This window comes from Cebus imitator, unplaced genomic scaffold (assembly GCF_001604975.1).
Source record: "Cebus imitator isolate Cc_AM_T3 unplaced genomic scaffold, Cebus_imitator-1.0 Scaffold332, whole genome shotgun sequence".
In the NCBI taxonomy this organism is placed as follows: domain Eukaryota; kingdom Metazoa; phylum Chordata; class Mammalia; order Primates; family Cebidae; genus Cebus; species Cebus imitator.
In genome coordinates, this window is record NW_016107647.1 from 2412118 (window position 1) to 2436990 (window position 24873).

A 24873-nucleotide genomic window follows, 5' to 3' on the forward strand; every position below is an offset into this window, starting at 1 on the left:
CCACCACTCCAATCAGCTCTGATTGGCTGGGAGCGCTCCGAGCTGCTGATTGGGGCTGGAGGCGTGGGATGGGGTACAGCAGCCCTGCCCTCTGCAGGGAGCCCCAGCTAGACCACCCACTCCTGTGTAAGCTTGGGGGTGTCACTTGACTCTCTGGGTCTCAGTCCCCATGGTGCAATGATGGGGCTGAGATGCTTGATCCCGCCTGTGCCCTCTGCCCACTAGGGGCTGTAGATGCTAATGAGGAATTGGGGTCACCTGTGTTGGCAGGGAGGCCGCTGAGGCAGCCCTCTAATCCCACGAGGTGGGCAATGGGCTGCCCCACATCACTGCTGGCCTCAGTTTCTCAAAAAGTAGCAGTTGGAGGCAGCCCAACTGCTACTTTTGCCCAGAGCACATACCCCTAGGTCAGGCAGCAGCCCCTTCTGAGGCCAGCCAGGCTCTCTGGGTCTGTGCCCTCCTTTGGTTTTATTTTTTAAGAAAGGAAGCAATAAGGGAGGATGCTTCACAGAAGTCTTCACAAATAAAAACAACATCCACTTGAGCAATGGACAAAGAATGTCAGCAGGCAATTCACCAGCCTAAAGGCTGAGGAACAGGAAAATAGACACTCAACCTCCTTGGCATTTGAGAAAATTCAAACTGAATGGTGAAATACTACTTTTTCCCATCAAATTGACAAAAAAAAAAAAAAAAATTCCAAGCGAACACTCAGAGCCTGGTTAAATCACGCCCTTTCTGTAGAATATTCTGCAGCTGTCTAAAATAACAAGGTGGGCCAGGCATGGTGGCTCACGCCTGTAATCCCAGTACTTTGGGCGGCCAAGGTTAGGGGGATCACCTGAGGTCAGGAGTTTGAGACCAGCCTGGCCAACATGGTGAAACTTCATCTCTACTAAAAACACAAAATTAGCTGGGCATAGTGGTGCACACCTGTAGTCCCAGCTCCTCAGGAAGCTGAGGCAGGAGAATTACTTGAACCTGGGAGGTGGAGACTGCAGTGAGCCAGGATTCTGCCATTGCACTTCAGCCTGGGCAACAAGAATGAAACTCCATCTCAAAAATAAATAAATAAAAATAAAATGAAATGAAATGACAAGGTGGATTAAAACAAGGATGAGGGGTCAGGTGTGGTGGCTCACACCTGTAATCCCAGCACTTTGGGAGGCTGAGGCAAGAGGATCGCTTGAGCCCAGGAGTTCAAGACCAGCCTAGGCAAAAAAGTAGAATCCCGTCTCTACCAAAAAATATAAACATTAGCTGGGCATGGTGGTGTGTGCCTGTAGTCCCAGCTACCTGGGAGGCTGAGGCAGGAGGATTGGTTGAGGCCGGGAGGTCTGGGATGAGGGAGCTGTGATCACACTACTGCACTCTAGCCTGGGCTACAGAATAAGACCCTATCTCAAAATAAAAAAAAAAAAAAAGGAAAGAAAAGAAAAAAAAAAACAAGGATGAGGCTGTATTTCACACTCAGCAAAATGACAAAGATGTAAATATCTGTCAGTACTGAGTGACTGGAATTTGAAGAAAGCATAGCTGCTGAGGGGTGGGGATCAAGCTGGTAGCCACCTTAGGAAGCAATTCAGCAATGTTTTATTACAACTAAGGAGGGACTCACTCCACTCTAGGTGTAAATCTGAGACAAACATGCAAAGATGTTCATTTCATTCTTAGCAGAAATTCAGAACAACATAAATGCCCATTAGGTGGAGAGTGGACAGTAAACTGTGGCCTGTTTGCACAGTGGAACAGTACACAGCCGTGAAAAGGAGTGAGCCAGAATGTATCGGAAAGTATGGCCCCATTACTGAGAAGACAAAACTCTGTGTGTGTGTGTGTGTGTGTGTGTGTGTGTGTGTGTGTGTGTGAGAGAGAGAGAGAGAGAGCGCGCACAACAGTTCTTTTTAATTTTTAAAACTTTTTTTGTTTTTTTCTTTTACCAATACAAGCAGTAGAAAAAAGTTCTGAGTGGATTCATACCAAGGTAATAGTAGAAGTGGTTACCTCTGAGGAAGGGATGGGTTTAAACAGACATGCATTCTTCTCTAGGGAATCTCTTTATTCTAGAATTTTCCCAGAGGACTCTCCATCACCAGAGATCTGGACTCCGGGAAGCTGTGGCCATCAAGGTGTTCTAAAGTGAAATCAGATCTCACTCCCCTGCCTACCACCCTTCATGGTTCTCCACTGCCCTTGGGCGAAAGTCCAAGCTCTTCAGTACGATTTAAGCAGCCTCCCCCCCACTTGAATCCCACAATTCACCCACACTGTGGCTTCTGGAATGGGCCATGTGCTGATATCTGGCCGCTTTTGTCTCCTCTGTGTGTGTTGAATTGATGCAGAACTGCCCCCAATTTTTCACTCCTGCCCATATCTATGCCCATCTGCAATTGCAACTTTGCAACCTTCTCACATTTCTTGTTTGTTTGTTTGTTTGTTGTTTGAGATGGTTTCACTCTGTCGCCCAGGCTGGAGTGCAGTGGTGCAATCATAGCTCACTGCAGCCTTGACCTTCTGGGCTCAAGTGATCGCTCACCTACCTCAGTCTTCCAAGTGGTTGGGACTCAGGCATATGCCACTATGCCTGGCTAATTAAAAAAAAAAAAAAAAAAATATATATATATATATATATATATATACTATATGTATATATATTATATATGTGTGCGTGTGTATATATATATATATACACACACACATACAGTAGAAATGGAGACCTGCTATGTTGCCCAGGCTGGCCCTGAACTCCTGGCCTCCCAAAATGTAGGGATTACAGGCATGAGCTACTGTGCCTGGCCCCTCCCACATTTCTTAGATCTGAGGGGATTCCTTAAATCTTATGACTTGCTTTGTCCAATGAAACGCGACAGAAGTGACAGTATGCCAGTCCCGTAGCCATGTGAACTGGCCCTAGCTAGCCTGCCAGATGCTGAGGCCCATGGCTGTCCTGCCCCTGTTATCCTGCCATCCAAGGGCCAACCAGCCGGTCCCCAGCCAACCCTCCAGTTGACCACAGATGCTTGAATGAGCCCAGCCAAAATCGACCAAGCTTGGTTCAGCAGAACTGCCCAGCTGATCCACGGTCATGAATGATATGCGGTTTGTTGTTTTAAGCCATGAAGTATTGGGATTGTTTGTCTTGCAGTACAAACCAAGTGATACACTTGGCCTGGAAGTGCCTCTGTGCGCACTGCCCCCCTTCTCTGGACTCTTGCCCACTCATCTTTTGGCCTCAGTGTAGATGCCGCTTCTTCAGAAAAGCCTTCCCTGGACCCTAGAAGGTTAGGGGCCCCTCCTCTGGGCACTGCCAGGCCCAGCCTTGCTCCTGGGGAGCCTCAAGCTCTGAATCGCAGCTCTGCCTTCCATGTCTCCAGCCCTTGCGCTCTGGGGGAGGGGCAGGGCCGTATCTGTCTTGTTCCTGGTGGTATCCCTGGTGCCCAGCCCAGCACCTGACACACAGTCACTGCTCAACAATACCCATTGCTCTGATGCTTGGAGGTCCCGGTGCTGAGCCCAGCTTGGCCGAGCAGAGGGAGGCCTGAAAACCATCTTCTGGGACCGTTCTGGAGGAGGAGACGAAGCAAAGAGGCAAATGGAAGCTGGCATAAATGGGGGCAGCAATTTTGTTCACATTTATGAGACACTTCCAAGAATTGAGAAGTAGAGCAACACTCAGCGATAGAAACATTCCCACGAGCTTCATCCGAAACCCTGCTCCCGGCTGTGCCAGGATCGAGTTTTGCGTTCGAAGGGAAGAAGCTCTAAAATGTGCTGCGTGATCTAAAAATTCCTCTAGAGGATTGCCTTTTTACAGGGAAATGGTAATTCTGAGCACCAGGCTGTGCGGGGAGGACGGGCCGCCTGGTGAGCTTCTTTGATTTTTTTTACTGAGGCCTGCATGAAATGTAACTTCTGCCGAGAACTTTCTTGCAGTTATGAAACACTGAATGGGGTCGGCCTACATGTGAACTTTCCTACAGTTCTGAGGATAACAGTTCCAAACTTTTGGAAGCAGTTATAGGGTGTCTGTTTCAGCCCCTGTAACATCAGGACATTTTTGACTTTTCTTTCCTGACTTTGAGTCAATAAATGTATAAAGGGTGGGGCAGAAACAGTAACAGCTGCCACATTCGATGTCCATATAAATATTTTATATTCACTATTTTATTTATACATGGAGAAGCTGAAGTTCAGAAAGGACCTACAATTCGATCTTCCCTGACTTCCTGGGCTGCAGCCTAGAAACCCTTTGTGTTAGTAAAGAAATTGGCTATAGGCCAGGCACAGTGGCTCACGCCTGTAATCCCAGCACTTTGGGAGGCCGAAGCAGATGGATTACTTGAGCTCAGGAGTTGGAGATCAGCCTGGACAACATGGCAAAACCATGTCTCTATTAAAAATACAAAAAAATTAGCCAGGTGTGGTTGGTACATGCCTGTAATCCCAGCTACTTGGGAGGCTGAGGCAGGAAAACCACTTGAACCCAGGAAGTGGAGGTTGTAGTGAGCCGAGATCACACCACTGTACTCCAGCCTGGGCAATAGAGCAAGACTCTGTCTCAAAGAAAAGAAAAAAAAAGAAAAAAAAAAAGAAGAAGAAAGAAAAGAAAGAAAAGGAAGAAAAGGAAGGAAGGAAGGACAGACGGATTGACTTGGCCTGAGGCCACATAGCTGGGAAGGGCACCCACTATCCCCTTAGGGGACACGTCAGGCTTTCAGGGGTGCACGTCCCCCTTGGTGTGACAGTGCTCTGCGGCCCTGAGGCAGGCCAGGTCACAGCCTAGAGACTTGCTCCTTCCAATTCATCTCCGAGTCCCCAGTGCATTCTGGCATGGACAGCTTGTTCAGGTTTGGTCGAATGGAGCTGCTATTGTACCCAACAGGCACTCTGTACATCTGCTGGCTGCCTGGAGATGAGGTGGGGACACATTTGCTGCAGCTTAAGGCAGCAGCTCCTTCTCTTTACGTATGCAAGCGCCCACCAAGCAGCTGTCAAGTCATTTGTAAATTAAGGATGTGGAGGCTTTCCTGTCTACCAGGACAAACCAGAGAATGTTCTGGTGTTAGAGTAAAATTTTCCTCTGGACATGAGAATGGGGAAAATGTGCCATTTCTCAGAAAAAGTGGACTGGGTCGGGGATTGGGCAGGGAGCTGGGATGGCTGCCTGCAAGTCAGGGCAGCTAAGATGCCACTGTCCTACCCACCACCACCCTGGCCCAACACAGCATCCAAAATAAAGGGTGAGATTCCTTTGGGACCACCCATAGGAATCTTCTCCCTCATGTCCTTGAGATGAGGATGGAGGGAGGCCTGGTCCCGCCATGCACCCAGACAGCACCAACTTAGAGTCCATCCCCTCTGGGTTGATGTTGGCTCTGCTCACCCTGCCTCCTGCCCTCCTACTTCAGGTAACAGCACCTGGGCTTTCCTTTGTGAAACCTACCTCTCCCCATTCAACCTGCTTGGGCTTCAGGGTGAGCACGTGACCTAGGCCTGGCCAATCAGAGGATGAGTCCCCATTCCATCCATGGTGATGCAGTTAGACCTATGTATGCCTAGTGTTCCGTTATTGGAAGGCTAAGCATGTGGGAGTTATTTATATCCTACTGCTCAAGGTCCTCGCCAAGGTCTGATTGCAAAAATTCAAAAAATTGCAACCACAGGCATAAATGGGTTAAGTATGATCAGGTGACCTAGGCCTGGCCAATCACAGAATTAATCCCCATCTCGGGCATGGTGATAGGCTTAAAAGTGATCAAGTGACCCAGATCTGGCCAGTAAGAGCCCTACCCGTGACCTTGCGGCAATTAACAGGAAAGAGAAGCCTGCTTTCTGCAGGGATTGCTGGGCCTCAAATTGCTGGGGACCATTTCTGCCACCTTTGGGAACAGTCAGCCTGTGCATGAAGTCAGCACAGGGAAGTGTAGCAAAAAGGGGAGAAACAGTGGATCACATCATCTGGGCACTGGTATCCAGCCGTGCCTGAAGCCCCCTGGGCTTTTTGTTCATGTGAGCCAACAACATCTCCCTTTAGCTTCAGCACAAATGAGTTGGATTTCCTATCACTTGCAACCAAAAGTATCCTGACTAATATAACCTGGTGAGTCAGAGTAAAGAGGGACACAGTCAGAGAGCCCAGCATGATGCGCCCCAGCCCCATCAAGGCACCAAGGATCTGCTCTCTCAGGCTCCTGCCCCCTTTCTCACCTTGGAGAAGTGGGTGACTCTCGGGAGTAATAGCTCCATCCTGTTCCCCTTTGGGAAGGGTCTCGAGTAAAGCCAGCTCTGAGCTGAGGCCCAGTATTGCCAAAGTCTCCCATCTGCTGCATGCCAGGCAGTAGGCTGGCCACTTAGAGTCCACAGTCTCAGCTAATCCCCTTAGGATCAGGTTTTTTTTTTTTTTTTTGAAATGGGGTCTTGCTTTGTGGCCCAGGCTGGAGTACTATAGCGTCAGGATCTCGACTCACTGCAACCTCCTCCTCCTGGGCTCAAGGGATCTGCCTCCCTCAGCCTCCTGAGTAGCTGGGATTATAGGCAAGTGCCACCATGCTTGGCTAATTTTTGTATTTTCAGTAGAGACAGGGTTTCACCATGTTGGTCAGGCTGGTCTCGAACTCCTGAACTCATGATCTGCCCGCCTCAGCCTCCCCAAAGTGCTGGGATTGCAGTTATGAGCCACTGTGCCCAACCAAGGTCAGTTTTAACATCCTCTTTTGCAGATAAGGAAGCTCAGAGAGGTGACAAAACTTGTTTGCAGTTTTGTGGGTCACCTGTGCTTCTATGAACTCAAATTTGGGGTTTTTCCCATTCCCAGGACTATTCCCTCTACCTCTAGCCCCAGGGGACTCTGTGCGGCTTGGCTTTGCCCATTGCTCAATCCAGCCATCCCAGGGTCAGGGATCAGGTGGAGGCTGGCAGTTTCAATCTATCCTGTGGATAAAGAGTTTGAAAGCAACAAAAACCACCACCATTAATACCAACACAGGAGCTGAGCTTTAATGGCCCAATTTGCCTTCGTCTCCAGGGAGAGCTGGGCAAAGCTAGAGCTTCTGGCTTTGCTTATATGGAGAAAGGGGAGCAGGTACTGAGGCAGGTCAATTCTGACACCTCAGAGATGTGGCCAGCTTTTTGGAGCAGACTCTCCAGAATGGAGAATGGACTAGCAACTGCTGAAGATGGGCTTGTCTGGCAAGGGAAACTGGAAACTGGGGCTCATGAACATCCCCAGGGAAGGTGGGTCCGGTGGAATTTCCCACTCTGTTTCTAAGCTCTTCAAGATAAGGATGACGTCAGGGACTCAGCTCTTCATTAAATGTGGGCGGGTGAGCATGGCTTCTAAAGGCTCCATGCTCTCGATGCTGGGACCAAGGTGCTGGGGCAAAAGAGCAGGTAGCTTCCAGAGGCTGATAGAAAGGCCTGTCTCTCCATAGGCCACATTGGGAAGGGGAGGCATGGGGCCTGGGGCCCTACACTAGGGGTGAGACCCCAGGCCCAATCTCACCCTCACTGGGAACTTGGCCTTCACTGCCCCTCTCCCCCAATGTGTTTCAGGTCTGATGACTACATTCTACATTCCTGTGACTGTCCCTGCCTGCAGCTCAACCTCCAGCCCTGGTCTGGCCTTGATGCTTAGCTAATTTTTAAAAACCTGTCCGAGGCTGGGTGAAACCCCATCCTCTGATGCCCAATCTCAGAATGTTCACTATCAGGAAGTAATGATCATAATAATTAACAAGTTACATTCATTGATGTTATTCACAACGCTAACTAGAATCTGTACGGCTTCTTGCTATTTACAAAGTGCTTAAACACACACGTGGACACGCACATGCAGCCCGCACACATACACACACACACACACACATACACACACGCCCCTCATTTGGTCTTCTCAGTAGCTGTGAGTCGGCAGGACCAGAGATCTGTGATTTCCATTTCATAGGGGAAGAAAGTGAGGCCCAGGGAGGGGAGAACAACTGCTCCAAATCATGAGCCAAGTGTGAGCTGCTGCTGCTAAGAGTGTCTGAGAAGACAGATACGTTCTCCCTTCCCATTCATTCCTTCATTCATTCCTTCTTTCCTTCCTGCATCCATCCAGCATTTATTAAGCACCTATGTGTGTTCCATTCTGTGCTAGACACTTATCCCTAAACTGGGACACTTTTCCAAAAAGCAAGATTTCCTTTATGTTCCTGAAAGATGAGTTGGGAAGAGGAGGGGCACAGATCCCACGGGCCTTGGGGAACCTGAGACTCCAGATCAGTAGGTTTTCGTGGATGTCCCTTCTCAGGCCATCCCGGGTGAGTGAGAAGCCTCATTTTTCTCTCATGAATTATTTCTCAAAAAAAAAAAAAAATTAAGGTGGGATGGCTGTGGCTGGGGGAGGGTGTGGGGGATGGGAGATGCCTACGGTCAGCCACAGAGTCCTTGGCAGGTCTTAAGCCGGCGCCACCTGGCTGGTCTCCGTCTTGGACACGGTGGCGGAAGCCTCATCGTCACCCAGCGGGTTCTTGCCACAGCAGATGGTGGTGAGCATGCAGTTCCGGAACTGGAAGGCAAGAGGCCTGAGTTAGGGCTGGGGCTGCCCACAGTGTGTTTGGAACTGGCACATTGGTGAGGTTTGCCCCAACCCTTTCCTGGCTTCTGCCCCTCACAATTCCACTCAAATCCGGCCTCCTGGACAGAACTTGCTAAGCAGACACTCCCCACCTGTAGAGATGCCAGGGACCGAGCACAAGGGGGCTGCATCACCCTCAACGTTTCATGGTGCCCTCTGTGTGCCAAGTGTATGCTGGAAATTCTCTCCTGTAATCTGAGAGTTTGGTGTTTTGCCCTTTCTATGGATGAGGAAACCAAAGCCCAGAGAGGGGAACTGACTTGCCTAGCACCACACAGCTGGAAAATGGCAGAGCTGACTTCAGAGACTGTTTCCCCCGACTTCTGGGTTCCTCAGGGAAACCACTTGCTCTTTGTTACGGGACTGCTTTATCCCTTTACCCTTCAGAATAAGATTTTTTAGCTCCTTATTCAGCTTTATGGAGACTGGCCCATCTCATTCTCAGCTTGGGACCTTCTGACGTTGACATTGGGCTTCCAGAACCATCTGGACTGGAGCTTCTCACACCTGAGTGAGGATCCGAGCCACCTGGAGGGCTTGCTGGAAATGCAGGTTCCTGGGTCCATCCTGAGATTCAGCAGGTCTGGGTGGGGCCCAGGAATCTGCATTTCTCACACACTCCCCATTGAGACTGCTGACCCGTGAGCCCCACTGCCAGTAGCCCTGATGGAGCCCCCTCCCCTGCCCTGGGACATAGCTTATCCTTGGCAGGCAGTGCCCATGGCCTGGGGTACTGGGGTCCTCCCACCCACAATAGGCACCTGCTTGTTCATCATGATATAGATGACAGGGTTGTAGATGGCGGCGCTCTTGGCGAAGAATGCTGGGATGGTCATGAAGATGGGACCGAAGTTGGAGCCCTGGTGTGTGAAGATGTAGAATGCCACGCTGGCATAGGGCACCCAGCAGATCAGGAAAGCGATGACCATGATGATGACCATCCGGGTGACCTCCTTCTCTGCCTTCTGTGTGGTGGCCGACTCCTGCTGCTGGGCAGCGGCCTGCAGGGACACAGGACCCAGGTCCAGACCATGGCTCCTCCGAGGAGCAGGAGCTGTAGATGTGTGTTGGGGGCTGGACGCTCAGAGGCCACCCACCCCCAGCCCGTACCTCCTTGACGGTGAAGACAAGCTGCCCATAGCAGAAGAAGATGATAATCATGGGGATGGTGAAGTGGACCACGAACATGTAGATGACAAAGGACTCGTTGTTGACCTCCGGCTTGAGCGTGTAGTAGTCGATTCCGCATGAGCACTGCAGGCCCTCGGGGATGTACCTGAGACGGGCAGGTAGGGAGACCTTACCTGGGAGGGACTTAGGAATGGCCCTGGCCAAGGTGCCTGCCAGGCACTGGCCCTTTCTGGGGCTTCCCGTTCCCTCCCTGGAAAGGAGATCATAAACGTCTGCGTGGCTGGGTGACAGGATGGACTGCATCAGGTGGGGATGCAGATGCACCTTGTGGAATCAGTGTCACTTCTTTGTTTGGTGGCTGCGGTACCAGATGACATGACCTAGCCTCATGCCCTGCCTCAGCATCCACTGCCTGCTGAGCCTCAGGCTATGCCAGGCAGAGGTTGGTGAGGAGGAGGGGAGAGCCCTCGGGCTCTGTATTTGCGGCAGTTTGTACAAGCTAGCAACACGGTGAGAGTATTTTCCAGGCCAAAGACGGACATATAGGGTATCTAAGGGATCTTTGTGCAGCTTCTGGAAACAAGAGTCTCCCAGGGCACGTGGTTAGGATGTGGCAATGGTTCCTGATGTTGGTGGCAATGGAATGGCCTCAGGAAACCCAGAGCGTCCAATGGCTGTGATTCCAGAGGATGGAACTAGGCCAGACTGGAGAAGATGGGGAAAAAGTCCAGGGGGTGGGCTGGGATTCAGCAAGGGGTAAGAAATGGACCCTAGCAAGACTGAGGAGAAAAGGGAAGTGAGAGTGGGAATTTTCTGGAGGCAAAGGGACATGAGGCCTCTGGGGACCAGTCACCAGTCCTGATGTCCAAACCACCGTACCTGCTGTGTCTCATCTCAGCCCCGTTTGGAATGGCCTAGAGGCCGAATGGGACCCAGTTCCCAGGGGCCGCAATATGGCCACCTGAACTAGGAAGGCGTGGCCTCCCCTGCTGCTGAGGCCCAAGGTTAGAGGGGGTTGCCCCCAGGGCACTAGACCAAAGAGGATTGGAATTTGCGCCTGGCTTACTTGAGGATTAGGGGCACGGCCAAGGTGAAGGGTTGGGATGGCTTGGATTCTCTTTGACTTGGGCCTCAGGAGGTGGGACCAGCCCTTCAGCAACTTAAGAGTCTGTTCCTCCTTCTGTCCTACACCCTACCCTGGGTGGGCATTTGGGCCAGAAGACATACAAGGTCAGTGTCTGGAACCAGACAGCACTGGGTTTGAGTCCTGACTGGAGGACCCTACAGAGAGCCCTAGCCCCTTCCCTTCTGCCCAATGCCATTACCTGGACCAGCCGGCGAGGGGCGGTGCGGCGCAGGCCAGCGCCATGACCCAAGTGAAGGCAACGCCCATGATGGCATGGTTCTCCCCAAAGCGGAAGTTGCTCATGGGCTTACACACCACCACATACCGCTCGATGGCCAGGACCACCAAGGACCACAGGGCAATTTCACCTGCAAGGCAGCCAGCGGGTGGTCAGCACAGACGCCACTGCCTAAGGAGGGCGCACTACCCCTAGACAAGGAAAGGGTGGCTAGGAAAGCAACCCGGAGTGAGAGAAGGACTTGAAGAGCCCTTGAGGAAGGAGAGCTTGATACTGGGAGGAGGAGGAAGGGGCAGAGGGAGCCCATGCTGAGGGGAGCTGGGCAAAGAAACTCAGTGAATGGGGGAAGTTATTTGCCTAGAGCTCTGGATCCATGAGGGACACGAAAAAGATCAGGAGGTCATGACTGGACTGGGAACCCAGTAGGGTGGTGTGTGCGTGTGTGTGTTTTAACAGAAGAATGCATCCTAATGTGAGGCAGAGTTCCTTGTTGGGAAGGAATGCAGAGGTGGTGGAAACCCAGAATTGGCGTCCTTCCTCCCTCTCCCCTCTTGGGAGATGAAATAGCCCAGGCATGTGGGACCCTCTCCTAGGAACCATGAAGCATCGGGCAATGTTTTGCCCAGAGGAAGAAGAAGGGAATGATGGCATTCAGACATCTGCCCTGCTCACCACCCCACGAAGTTCCATAGGGACAGTGGCCATATAGTTACCAACCAAACTGGGACACTCCTGACAAGGAATGGGACGATAATTGTAAACTGGGACTGACCCTGCAGGAAACAATCACCCTTTGTGGCACCCCCACCTTCTGGCCAGAATCGGGCGATCTCTGATTATTGAATGTAGCAAACGCCCAACAATGGCCAGAGAGTCCCTGAGAATGGGACCAAGGATGCTGCCTGGACATGGGGGAGAGAGGGCAAGGCTGGCAGAGCGACGCTTGTGGCTGGCGCTAAGCTCTCCCTGTCACCCTGGCTTTGCAATGGCTGCCACGAGTGTCTCCTCCTGCATCTCAGTGGACACATTCCTGGATCACAGCCCAAAGACCTAGGCTCTTGTTGCTGCCGGGCCACATCCCAAAATGAGTCTCTTCCCCTCTCCTGCCTCAGTTTCCCCTCTGTTAAGTGAGATCTGTTATCTCTGCAGCACCTCCATTTGTTTTCTTGTTAAATGCAAGACATTATTCTAAAGCATCTTTCACAGCCACATATCACCTGTGAAAGGAGCTGCTTCAGAGGGGCAGGAGCCCAGGAGCACTGCAGGGAGGCCAGAGGGGCACCCAAGGACAGAGGGCTGGGAGGAGAGGCAGAGGATGCCAGAGGGGACCGAGCCCAATGCCCAGCACAGGGAAGACCCAATGACTGGAGGATGGAGAATCCGCTTCCTGCCCCGGGCTGGGGCCCCCAGAAAGGAGGTGTCTGGCTTGCCCAGCTCTCCCCTTGGTGCCCAGCCTGGGTCTGACCCAGCACAGCTGCTCCAAGGTAAACAGAGGCTTGGTGTTCCGAACACGGCCCAAGGAGCAACACAGATGCGAGCTTCAAACTCAACTCTGCTCCTATCCCTATGTGACCCCCAGCAGGGCGCTTGACTTCTTTGAGCCTCAGCTCAGTTTCCTTGCTGTGAAATGAGACAAGCGCATTGCTCCAAATAAGATCAAGGCAGTGTTCAGTGCCAGCCCTGCACAAATAGCAGCCCAGATATCACCACGAACGGTATTTGTTGACTGAATATATGAGGACTTCAGATAATGCTGACAGGAGAGGAGAAGGGAGAAGTCCTCTCAGCCACTACCGCCAAGCCTGGGACTGTCCCAGACCCCTCCATGCTCCTGGGCTCCTGCACACCCGCCCGCACCCGGCTCATACCGCCCAGGGTGGCAAAGAAGCCCTCCGCATTGCACCCTGTGGGCCCGAAGACGAAGTATCCATGCAGAGAGGTGTAGAGGGTGGTGGTGAAGCCACCGAAGACCATGAAGAGGTCCGCCACTGCTAGGTTGAGCAGGATGTAGTTGAGAGGCGTGCGCAGCTTCTTGTGCTGGACGGTGACGTAGAGCGTGAGGAAGTTGATGGGGAAGCCCAGCACAATCAGCAGGAACATGTAGGCGGCCAGCATGGAGAACTGCCATGGCTCCGCCAGGTAGTACTGCGGGTACTCGAAGGGGCTGCGCACCACTCCCGTTGCGTTGGAGAAGGGCACATAGAAGTTAGGGCCTTCCGTGCCATTCATGGCTGTGGCCCTTGTGGCTGCCCCACAGCTGCTCCCACCCAAGAATGCTGCAAAGGCCTCAGCTCAGCCACTCAGGGCTCCAGCTGAGTGATTCCGGGCTCTGAGCCCCCCCAGACCCTTATAAAGTGACCTCCCCCTCCTAAGCTCCTGGCTGAATCAGCATCTGAGAGATTGGCATGTTCATAATCATATTAATCCCCGCTGCAGAAACCGAGGGCCTAATTGGCTTCTGAGAGGGGCCAAGGTGACACCAGGAGGAAGCCTGAGGTCAGGGAAGGGAGGTACCCAGGACCTTGGGAAAGAGAGGAGAAAGCCCCTAACTTCTGTGTGACTTGTCTGTCCCAAGGTCCCAGCTCAGTCTGGTGGCCTTGGTCTGAAATGGGGACCATGGGCCTCTGTGCCATTTTCCCTGGCTTAGTATGGCTGACTTCGGGTCTTTGTCTGGACTGGACTGTGAGTTTCTGGACAGCTAGAAGCTCTTCAGTTTATTCTCCTAGTCTCTCATCTCGTCATACAGTCCCTTACCTGTTTGTTCCCTCTGGGCACATCTAGTCCCCACACTGCTGCCGCAGGAGGAGCTCCATGAGGGCAGGGGCTGCATCTTCCAGCTTCCGTTCCTGGTGCCAGACACATGACCTGGGGCCCAGGAGCCCAATCACTGTTGCCTGGAATTGGAATTCACTCTGTGAGTTTGTTCATTAAACATGTATGTGTGGGCCCCTGGGGATACAAAGATGGAAAAGAAACAGCCCTGCCCAGAGGAGCTCAGGGGCTGAGGAGGACTCAGAACTGGGAAGAAGCAGATTCCGCCCAGGGTGTCTGTGAGGTTGTGGAGACAGGTCTGACTGCCTGGGGGAATGCAGCCCAGGAGGCCATGTTTGGACCTTTGGGAGAAGGTGCAGTTTTCCAGGTGGCCAGGTGGGGAAGACCCAGGCTGGGGGCAGTTGTGATGGGTCTTGAACAGCAAGTTGGGTAACATGGCTTTATCCAGAGGGAAGTGGGCAGTGGCTTGGGCAGATCTCTGGGGTAGAAAGGTGACTCAAATGTCCCCAAAGCTAGAGTGGAGGGAGGGAGGATGGAGGGGGCTACCAGAGCAGGGGAGGGACGGAGCCCCTCAGGGACTCCAGTCTGAAGGGGAGGCCCGTCCTGGAGGCAGCAGACAGGGCGCTGTTGGGGGATATCTGGTCAACCACGAGGGTCTCAGATGCCATGTGCCAGGTGGCCCCAGGAGGGCTGGTTCCAGGACAGCAGGATGCACTGTGGGAAAGAAAGTAGTCAGAGCCTTGGGGGCAGATGGCCTGGGGGCAAATGGAGGTAGGTCTCCCTCTTCAAGCTATCCAAGGAACACGATGACACCTCCTAGGAATGAAGTGGGTGGCCAGGGTGGCCTGTGCAGGTGCTGAGAGTGCCTGATGTTCGGCCACTCAGTGACCACTGTCCAGCCAACATGTGTACTGAGCACCTACTGTGGCCCAGACAAGGTGCTTGGTCCTGGGGGAGACTCCGGGGACACAAAAGAGCAAGTTCCCTCCCCTGTAAGAAGCCAGTGTTTCTGTGGGGGTGGGGACACAGGGACCACAAACGAATAATGGAGTAACAGCGAGGACAGTTCAGTCACAGCCACTCCCAACACAGGAGGCTTCTCAGAAGCTGGAGCATGAGTGGAGAGCCGGAGCAACAGGAGGAAGCTTCAGGGAAAGGCCGTCCAGGCAGAGGGTCCCCTGCGAGTGCAGAGCCCCGAGGCCAGGAAAGTGTCCTTTAATCTCTCTCTCACCCGGTCTCTCTGCCCACCCAGGATTCCCAGATCTGTCTGTTCAGAAGGGTGCCCCCTTCCCTGCAGCCCACCTGGGCTCTAGCCCCCTGCCTGGCCTGGGCGGTGTTGGGTCTAACAGGGCTTGGCACATGTGACAGTGCTGAAGCAGGGCGGGTGGGATGGGGCCTCTTGGAGTTTAAGGCGCTTGGCCTGGTGATTATGCCCAATGCTAATGAGGTTAAGGTGGGGGGTTTGATTCTGACGTGGACCCTCATGGCCAGGAGGAGGGTGTCCTGGATGCCTTGGGTCAAGACTGACCCACACGCGGCCCCTCCCTGGCCAGGCTGAGCCCACACCCTACACAGCTTAGCAGTACCTCAGCGCCTTGCTTGTTGCCTGGTGCTTCTGACAGCATGAAGCCTTTTGTGTTCTGTTCATGAGTTTTGTGCTGGTCTCCCTGCCTGTAACGTGAGTCCACAAGGGCGGGCCTGGGTCTGTCTTGCTCACAACAGGGTTTCCAGAGCCCAGCACGGCGCCTGGCCTGTGGTGGAAAGAGGTGAGATGTTGGCTATTTTGTTCACTGATGTGTCTCCAGAGCCTGGCACCTAGAAGGTGCTCCCTGAATACTTGTTGAATGAGTGAGCGAGTGGGGGAATGGACCTGGTGGTCCCAGTACTTCCGCTCTCGGTCTCAGGTTCCTCCCTTGTGAGTTTCACAATCTCAACCTCATGGAGTCCTGGTGATGGGGAACTAACAGACATCACTGACATGGCAGTGCTCTTTGACAAAGAAAAAAAATTTTTGAGACAAGGTCTCACTCTGTCACCCCGGCTGGAGCACAGCAGTGCGATCATAGCTCACTGCAGCTTCTGCTTCCTGGCCTCATGAGAGACTCTCACCTGAGCCTCCCGAGTAGCTGGGACCACAAGTGCACACCACTAATTTTTGTATTTTTTGTAGAGATGGGGCCTCACTATGTTACCCAGGCTGGTCTCGAACTCCTGGCTCAAGTGATCCACCCTCTTCAGCCTCCCAAAGTGCTGGAATTGCAGACGTGAGTCACTGTGCCCAGCCCAAGAAATTTTTTTTAAACAAAAAATGCTCTTTGTTCAGGGTAACAGGCTCACAGTGAGCTGGAAGGGTCATTTGAAGTCACCTACTCTGACTGTCTCTGCTACATCCATTTTGCAGATGAAAAGACGGAGGCTTAGGTCTACAGGGTTGTTCAGGTCCCGTAACAAATCAGCGACAGTCTGGGCTATAACCCACACAGCCAGCCTGGCTTCACAGGGTAACAGCTTCCCTAACCTGCTTATTCCTCCCTCCCCTCATCAAACACAGCTCTCAGGAAAGGCCAGCCAGCTATTCACACCATGGTATAAATGACTAAAGAAAGGTTTAGCTGGGGTAATGGAAAGGCCCTGGACTGAGTCACACAGGCCTGGGGCGGGGCAATGGAAGCCTTGAGGAGAGGAGGCTGGATTCTAGCTGGTCTTTATCACAGTAGTCTTGCTTCGCCTCTCTGGGCCTCAGTTTGCTGGGACGAGAGAGCCTCAGTGTGGGGTGGGGGGCACACCCAGCTATACAGTAAAAGTCACTTGCTTTCCCCATGAGAGCCTGGCTTACGAATCTCTGGACCCTACAGCCTCGGTTTCACTGTTCTCCCTCATCAGGCAAGACTCTTTTCCACACACTCTTACATCTGGACTGAGGCTACACAACCTGAGTGCAGCCAGCTCCCCCACCCTCCCAAGGGTGTGCTTTGGTCCTCCACTCTGTAAAATGGGAATGACATGAGTACCTACCTAATAGGATTATTGAGAGTGCTTCTAAGTGATCAATATGTTTGTTGCTGACAGTATTAATCTCTTCCTGAGTCTCCTTCAGGTCTCTGTTTACATTCATGTCCTTGGAGAGACCGCTCCTGACCATCTTACATACCAGGCACTCCCACCAGGTGTGGTCGTTGTTTTGTGACAGGGTCTTGCTCTGTTGCCCAGGCTGGAGTGCAGTGGAAGCTTGGCTCACTGCAACCTCCTCTTCCCAGGTTCAAGTGATTCTCCTGCCTTAGCCTCTCAAGTAGGTGGGACTACAGGTGTGTGCCACCACGCCTGGCTAATTTTTATATTTTTAGTAGAGACAGGATTTTGCCATGTTAGCCAGGCTGGTCTCTAAGTCCTGATCTCAAGTGATCCTTTCACCTCGACCTCCCAAAGTGCTGGAGTTACAGGCGTGAGCCACCACACCTGGCCTATTGTTTTTGAGACAGGGTATTGCTCTGTTACTTGGGTTGGATGGCAGTGGCACAGTCTTGGCTCATTGCAGCCTCAACCTCCTGGGCTCAAACAATCCACCACCTCAACCCTGAGTAGCTAGGACCATTGGCCTGTACCACCATGCCTGGCTAATTTATTTTCATTTTTGTAGAGATGGGGTCTCCCTATATTGTTCAGGCCGGTCTCTAACTCCCAGGCTCAAGTGATCCTCCTGCCTTGGGAGCCACTTGGGAGGCTATAATTTTAAAATGTTTTTTAGAGATGAGTCTTGCTCTGTTGCCAAGGCTGGAATGCAGGGGTACAATCATAGCTTACTGCAGCCTTGAATTCCTGTCCTAGGCTCAAGTGATCCTCCTACCTCAGCCTCCTGAGTGACTGGGTCTAAAGGTGCGCCACCTCACCTGGTCTCATTTGTCTTCTTATTGACTGACCTCCCATCTCTTTCTAGAATGCAGGACCACCCTGGCCTGTTCATCACTGCCTCTGAGCTCACAACCCATAGGAGGTGTTCAATAAACATTTGTTGAATGAATGAACAACTCCTCCTGCCCCCTGTGAAGAGCGTCTCACTCCCCACTGACCACTGAGGAATCTGGGGCACGCAGGGTCAAAGTTCCTCTGCAGAGCTGGGATTTGAACACAGGCCTGGCCAGCACCCATAACTTGTGTCGGGCAATCCAGAGAAACCCATGGTGTGGGTGTTGGCCAAGCTGGAGTGTGGGGGGATTTCTGAGCCATTGCCCTCTGCCTCCCTCTCAGCGGGCTCGGGAAGAGCTATGAGGAGCTGCGGGGCATGGAGTCAGGGCCCCGGGGCGACCATCTCTGAAGGTAGATGTGGCCATCTTGGGGCACCCAAGTCCCAGCCCTCAGGAGCCCAGGTGCAGGCTTTGCTTCTGCCTTGGAGGATTAGGGGCTTAGCTTGCAGCGCACAAATCGCTCTTCAGCCTCCGCAGGAGAGGAACTGCTGTGAGAGGACCTGCTAGGTCAGCATCCTTCTCCTCTTCTTCCTCGGCTTTCTTTCTTCTGGTCCCCCACATGACTCAGCCCCATCTGGCTGCGTCACCAAGACTACGTGAGGTCTTTGACAGCGCTAAGAGTGTCAAGAGGCAATAAGGGAGGGAGAAAGACCAGTTTTCCTTCCTTCCTCTTTCCCTTCTACCCTAGCATTTGCCAAACTCCTATGTGCCAGACCCTGGCCTGGGCCCTGGGAATGCTGAGATGGATCCTACACAGTCCCTGCTCTCAAGGAGCTTGCAGTTTCAGGAGGCACTGACAGGGGAAACTAACCATGAGAAATGAGAGTTTTCTCCCAGTCCCAGGGCCGCGGGAGCCCAGAGGAGAAAAAGGTGGACCAGGAGGGTGCCTGGGAAGCTCCCCAGAGTGGCTGGCCTCAAAAGAGCCCCCCAAACAGGGCAAGCAGGAGCACCAGCTGGGTATGGAGGTGCTGGTCCCCTTAGGGTGGCCTGGCAGGGACAGAAGGCAGGCCTAGGGGTCTGGGTATTGGCTGAATGGCACAGGCAGCCACTGCGAGTGGTAAGCAGGGAAGGCCGTGACGAGGTCTCCATTCTGGGCCAGTGTTCTGGATCTGCGTGGGGAGAATCAGGGAGGCCCAGGGTAAGCACCCTGCCCAGTGGTGGCCTCTGCCGTGGGCACACAGACTCCGAGCCTGGGAAGAAACACAGCAGTCACCTTGGAGGAGGGGCCTCTGCCCACCTGTGCGACAGCCACCAGGGGCTCCTGGCTTCACAGCCTTGCTGGGGAGAGATAGGAAACCGAGGCCCAGGAACCCCCAACTGCCTGAGGTGGGTCTAGAGTCAGATCCACTTGTGGCTGCCCAGTCTGCCTCTCCCTTGCTTCCTCCTTCCAAGAACATGGGTACAATGTTGAACTCTTGGGAGATGACAGATCGGGACCAGTCCCAGCCAGATAGTGTGTGTCTCCCTATAGAATTCAAACTGGTATCTCTCAGCTCAAGCGATCTTCCTGCCTTGGCCTCCCAAAGTGCTGACATTACAGGTATGAGTGACCAGACCCAGCCATGTTCAGTTTTTACAAGGTCATTACCATCAATGATTACCACATTTATCTAAATTTTTTTGAGAGATGAATGTTTCTCTGTTGCCCAGGCTGGAGTGCAGTGGTGCAATCATAGCTTACTGCAGTCTTGAATTCCTGTCCTTGGCTCAAGTGATCCTTCCACCTCAGCCTCCCGAGTAGTTGGGACTACAGCTACACACAGGCCAGAACCACTGCCCTGCCGTGAGCCTCCCGCAGCTGCTCCTCTCTGGCTTCAGTGTCCTCTTAGTTCAGTGGGCATCACCAGGTCCCTGTGGTGCCTTCCTTGTCATAGGCATGTGAGGGGTCAAAAGGATCATCATCCAGCACTGTTCACAGATGTAGACTGAGGCTGGAACCTCGGAGTCAGAGCTGGAGGGGGCCCTTTTGTACAGATGGGGAAACTGAGCCTTGGAGAAAAGACTGGATTTGGCTCAGACCCAGACCAGGCTGAGAGAGAACAGCAGCCAGACACACGGCTTATGTGTGAAGGTTGCACCCAGGTGCAACCAAATATGCCTTGGCTGAATGCCTATTTGCTGAATGAAAAAGAACGTGACTGAGGCTCAGTGTCATCACCTGCATAAGAGGCAGGCTTGGATGATGTACAGAAAGTGCATCTGTCCGAACAGGGGCCCCACTCAGGCCTCTTGAGCTGAGCTTCCTGGGGCAGCAGAGCCCGGAATAGCACACTCATTTTTGTGTTCATCGGCTGAGGGGATGCGAGAATCTCCGCTGGAACCCTCCCTTGCCTCCAGCCAGGGACCATCTGATCTGTCACTGCGATTGACTGCTAGGTAGCTGGAGCTGTTTTCTCTTTCTCCCCTCTTTTTCCCAGCCATATGCAAATGATTTCAGTTCAAGTCATGCGCTAATGGAAATCCTAACACATTAATAAATGTTTAGTGAGAGTGCATGCATGATGGTAAGTAATTAGACAATCGACGGAGGAGTTCTGTTGGCACAACTGTCTGGCTCCCTTTCTTTATTTTCCTCCATCATCTCCAGAGAGATTCGGAGGGATGCAGGGAGGAGGGGTGGTCTGGGGTGGGGCAGGGGCTCTGGGATGGGGCTCTAGTTCTGACACTTCCCACTGGGGGGTCTCTGCAGCCACTCCCCTTGGGGCCTCAGTGTCCGCATCCCTCCAATGGGCACATTTGTCCTGCCCTGCCCCCTGTACAGATAGGCTGTAAGGAATCAATACTGCAGCATGGGGGGGGGGTGGGTTTCAGCATGGCATGACAGCCCTGCCCTCGCTCCTGCCTGTGCTCAGCTACTCTCAGGCTTTTCATGAAGCACTGCATTGCCACCTCTGGCAGGTGGAGTGGGGGTGAAGGGGGCAGAGCCTCGAGGCTGGACAAATGGTGGGCTGCGCCTCCCAGGGCTGAAGGCATACCCTGGGTCCTGGCAACCCCCTTCCCAGCCTCACTGGAAATCATAACCCTTTCTTCACAGGGCTGCTGAGAGGCTTGAGACAGCATGGAAAGTGGCTGGTGCCAAAAATGTCCCCAATGTGAGTTCTCTTCAGCTTCTGCATGTGCCCCTTCCAAGCCCACAAGCTGCTGCACTGGACACCAGTGATACCTCAGGGAAGGGACCTTGGCATTCTGGACTCTCAAACAGAAGCCACCCGCTTAAGGAGCTGTTCTAAAGGGAAGAGTCTTCACTGGGCTGGGGCTGCTCTGTGGGGCTGGGGAAGGTGGATGGAAGGGTGGCTCCTGGGTCCAGACAGGAGCCTTGACCAGGCTACAAAACAGGAGCCTTTTTAAAAAGTCCTGCCATCTTCTTTGGAGCCAGGTTATTTTTTCTTGTCAAGACAGATCCTCATTAAACCAAAATAAACAACAACAAAAAAACCCGTTCCCCTACCCCTTTCCATATTGCCATTTCTATTAGATTAAATGTTAAGAGCACACAAATGTAATATTCCTTTCAGATCAAATTAGAAACAGGTGCACTTTTGCATAAGGAAATTAAGTTGCAGACAATACGAATACTTGCTAAAATGCAGACGCTGATGAAAATAAGGAGCCCTTTTGTCATTATTGAGGCAATCTGTTGGCAAAATGTACATGCTAACAGTCTGACAGATCTGCGGACTCCAGCAGGCTGCCACGAACAACTAGGAGCCGTTCTGAAAGTAACAGATTTTTTTCCTTAGAAAATATATGTACATTCTCTTCCTCATCTCCTGGTGCTATTTACAAGGCATGAAATGCCATAAATAGGAATTCCGTGGTTACACAAGGCCCCCCCCAAAACACAAACTTCATCTGGGCAAGAGATGCATTCTGACAGTTTAACTCTTCATTCTCCTTCAAAGTCCAGCAGATCGCAAGGCAGGCAGACAGTGCAGGCTGTCCCCAGGGTGCTGGTCATGGGCCGGGGTCGTCCTTGCGCTTGCGGCAGTAGGGGCAGCAGCCGTGCTGAAGAACCAGCAGCTCATAGTCCTCAGAGTGGAACATCTGAGGGACGATCAGGCCAAAGCCCTAGTGCTCATCAGTCCTATGCCTGGGGCTGGGACAGCCTCTCAAAGGGAGGGGACCTGGCAGTGGTCAGGGCTGGACACAGACCTGCAGCACCTTTGTTTAAGGGTTGGAAGGGGAGATGGGAGGGGGCTGTGGGGCTCCTTGTTTTCTGAGTGAAGGTCAAAGGCACACACAGTTGCTGGCCCTTCCGGAATTAGGGAGGGTGTGGACAGTATTGGATCCAGTGAAATCTACTTTAGATGCACATGGAATGCAAGTAGAGGCGAGGACAGCCAAGCCTCTTTCCCAACTTGGAGCTGTGGATGTGCTCCTCCTCCCAGGGGCCAGGCCTCCCAGAGGGACATCTGGGTAAGGGAAAAGTGGCTGAGAGAAGCACACGTGAGCTGCTGGAGTGGCCACCTACCTGGAAGCAGGAAGGGCACATGGTAATGGAGGCGTCAGGCAGCAGTGAGCGGAAGTACTGCCACCTCAGGGGCGGGGGCCAGCGCTTGATGATGATGTCCCGGCGGCTCATGGAGCGCAGCACCAGACGGCTCACCACCACCGGCACAAACTCTGAGCCACCCTGCTGCAGGGTGGGCGGGAAGGAGGCAGTGTCTTCACTCAGCCACAGTGACACATTTGTGTGGATTATGATCCTGGAATCTTTGTCAGTGGCGAGGGAGGATCTGCTTCGTAACCCCGACAGTGACAAGCTCCTCCCACCAGAACTGAAGCTGCCTTCCTGTCCACAGACCTGTGCCCTTGCCCATGGTCCCTCAGAGGCAGACTTGGCTCCTACACCCCACAGGAAGGGGTCCTGTCCCACCCTCGTGCCATCACACCTGGAAGTTCTGGCGAATCCTCCTCTGTTACTGTGCTAACTGAGGGTCCCCATGTGCACAGGAGAAGGGATGAAGGCTGCCCTCCTGCAGGTCACCCAGAGAGGCACCCTCACCTCAAAGCTCAGCTTAGCTGTGAACGGGTCCTCATCTCCCATGGAGTCCTTGGTCTCCACTAGCTGCAGAATCTGGGAGCCTGGAGGGGTCTGGTCAAGGATGGAATCAGAAGAGCTGGAGATAGACCCTAGCCTTCACCCTACACCCATGTGAAGACTCAAGAACAGCCAGGCCAGCGGAACAGTTTTCCAGAAGGAAAAACAGTGGGGGCTCAGGCCGAGAAGGCAGAGAGAAGGGACTCTGCTGGCGCTGTTGCCCTCACCCATTCCTCTTGCAGGCCATGCGTGCCATGGCTCCCAAGGCCAGTGGGAAGCACATGCAGGCCCTGTGAGCCATTGTGGGTGGGCATGGAGGGGATGACGGGCCCAGGGATCCTGGAGAAACACTCAGCAGCTGCTGGGGGGTCTGCAGACACTTGTGATAGAGCGGATGGGGTGAGCCCCTACTGACCCCAGGCCGGATCAGACTCACCTGGAGGTCCCCAGAAACTGCCCCTCTCCCACAGTGGTGGAGCTGGTGACAGAGACCGGCAGGGGTCCCCAAGGGCATGAAGACTGCTAGTGTCAAGTTGGAGTTGGCATAGCACCCACATGCCAACACCATAGCCCGCATCATCTGTGGCACCTGTGGGAGCCTGGGTGGCAGAGCAGGATCTGTCTCTCCTTCAGCAAGATGGGAAGCTCTCTCTGAGCTTCCCTCCTCCCAGTGTGGCCCCTGGGGGTGGCAGCACATGGGAGCTGCGGGAAAGGCAGCCTCACAGCCCCTACACCTGCAGACTCAGCCAGTGGGAGGGAGCGAGGCCCCAGGCCATGTGTGTGCTGTTCCCTGCAAGAAGCCAGCCTGCAAGTGTGGCCTGACAAGGACAACAGTACGTCCTCCTGGCCAAAGGGGCAGGCTGAGCTGTGCCCTGGGGCTTTCACTACCACAGCTGAGAGGAGAGCTGGCCGTTTCTGGGGGTGATGAGGCTGAGGGGATGTGGGGCTCCTGGCATCTCTATGTTGTAGGGGTACCATGGTGCTGCCAAAAAATGAAGCTCCCCAGAGGAGAGCAGAGCCAAGAGAGGCAGAGCAAGCCTGTGACCGACCGGAGTGAGCGCTGGGCCATGGAGCCGCCTCTCCTCAGGGCTTCTTTGCACACCCTTCACTTGTTCAGCCTGTCAGTCATGAACTGTGCCACCTGCATGCAAAAGTGACCTGAGTGGAAGAGCTAGGGGCCAACACTGACATCGTATCCCATGTTAGCTATGTAGGAGCTATGCATGGAGGCACAGCCAGTGCCTTTTAGGGGCTAGGGGAGAGTGGGAGACCCACACGGGAAGACCAAGGTGCCATTTACCACTCTGGCTCCTCAGGCCCTGGCCAGCCCTCTGCCCACCTCTGGTCCCTGTCCATCCCATGTGGGCCTCTCCAATCTCTCTAGGGACACAGGGCTAGGCTCAGCATGACCTGCCATCCCTGGGCCCTCCTGCTTCCTGCCTGGCCCCATGCCCCTCATATGGCTGCACACGTAGGTTCTGGCCAAGAGCATGGATACTGTTGTTTATGGTCTCCTGCTGTCTGTCCTCTCGCTTGGGTCTGGGTGCCTCCAGGTCGATGAGGGAGATGGCTTCTTCATCAGTGATCCCCTCCTCCAGGCAGAACTCAACCAGGTGTAGCACATCTGGAGGGCGTGGGGAAAGGGCTGAAGCAGCTAGCTTGCAAGTAACTTTCCACTGGGCAGGTGGGGTGACCACAGAGTTCTTTCTCAACCCACTGGCAGCTTCTCCAAAAGCAAGAAGAGGCAGCAGGGGTAGTCTGTGTGTGTGCAGGGGTAGTCTGTGTGTGTGTGCAGGGGTAGTATCCGTGTGTGTGCAGGGGCAGTCTGTGTGTGTGTGCAGGGGTAGTCTGTGTGTGTGTGCAGGGGTAATATCCGTGTGTGTGCAGGGGCAGTCTGTGTGTGTGTGCAGGGGTAGTCTGTGTGTGTGTGCAGGGGTAGTCTGTGTGTGTGCAGGGGTGATGTCTGTGTGTGTGTGCAGGGGTAGT

At 53.4% G+C, this 24873-nt stretch overlaps 2 protein-coding genes across 2 annotated transcripts in view; both read right to left on the reverse strand.

Annotated features, from left to right (window-relative positions):
- Positions 1-6970: 6970 nt before the first annotated feature.
- On the reverse strand, positions 6971-13453 carry RHO (rhodopsin). The gene is made up of 5 exons (XM_017505088.2): positions 12981-13453; positions 11074-11242; positions 9728-9893; positions 9379-9618; positions 6971-8548 (listed from the first exon to the last, which is right to left on the reverse strand). The coding sequence occupies exons 1-5, from the start codon at positions 13339-13341 to the stop codon at positions 8438-8440; spliced, it is 1047 nt and encodes a 348-aa protein (XP_017360577.1). The 5' UTR covers positions 13342-13453; the 3' UTR covers positions 6971-8437.
- Positions 13454-21449: 7996 nt separating this feature from the next.
- LOC108286944 (intraflagellar transport protein 122 homolog) overlaps positions 21450-24873 on the reverse strand; it is a 77950-nt gene continuing 74526 nt past the window's right edge. The window contains exons 27-30 of the mRNA XM_037730144.1: positions 24386-24511; positions 22852-22931; positions 22318-22482; positions 21450-21890 (exon numbers count right to left, since the gene is read on the reverse strand). Of these exons, the coding sequence (XP_037586072.1) occupies positions 21801-21890; positions 22318-22482; positions 22852-22931; positions 24386-24511 (461 nt within the window). The 3' untranslated portion in view covers positions 21450-21800. The remainder of the gene's footprint in view (positions 21891-22317; positions 22483-22851; positions 22932-24385; positions 24512-24873) is intronic.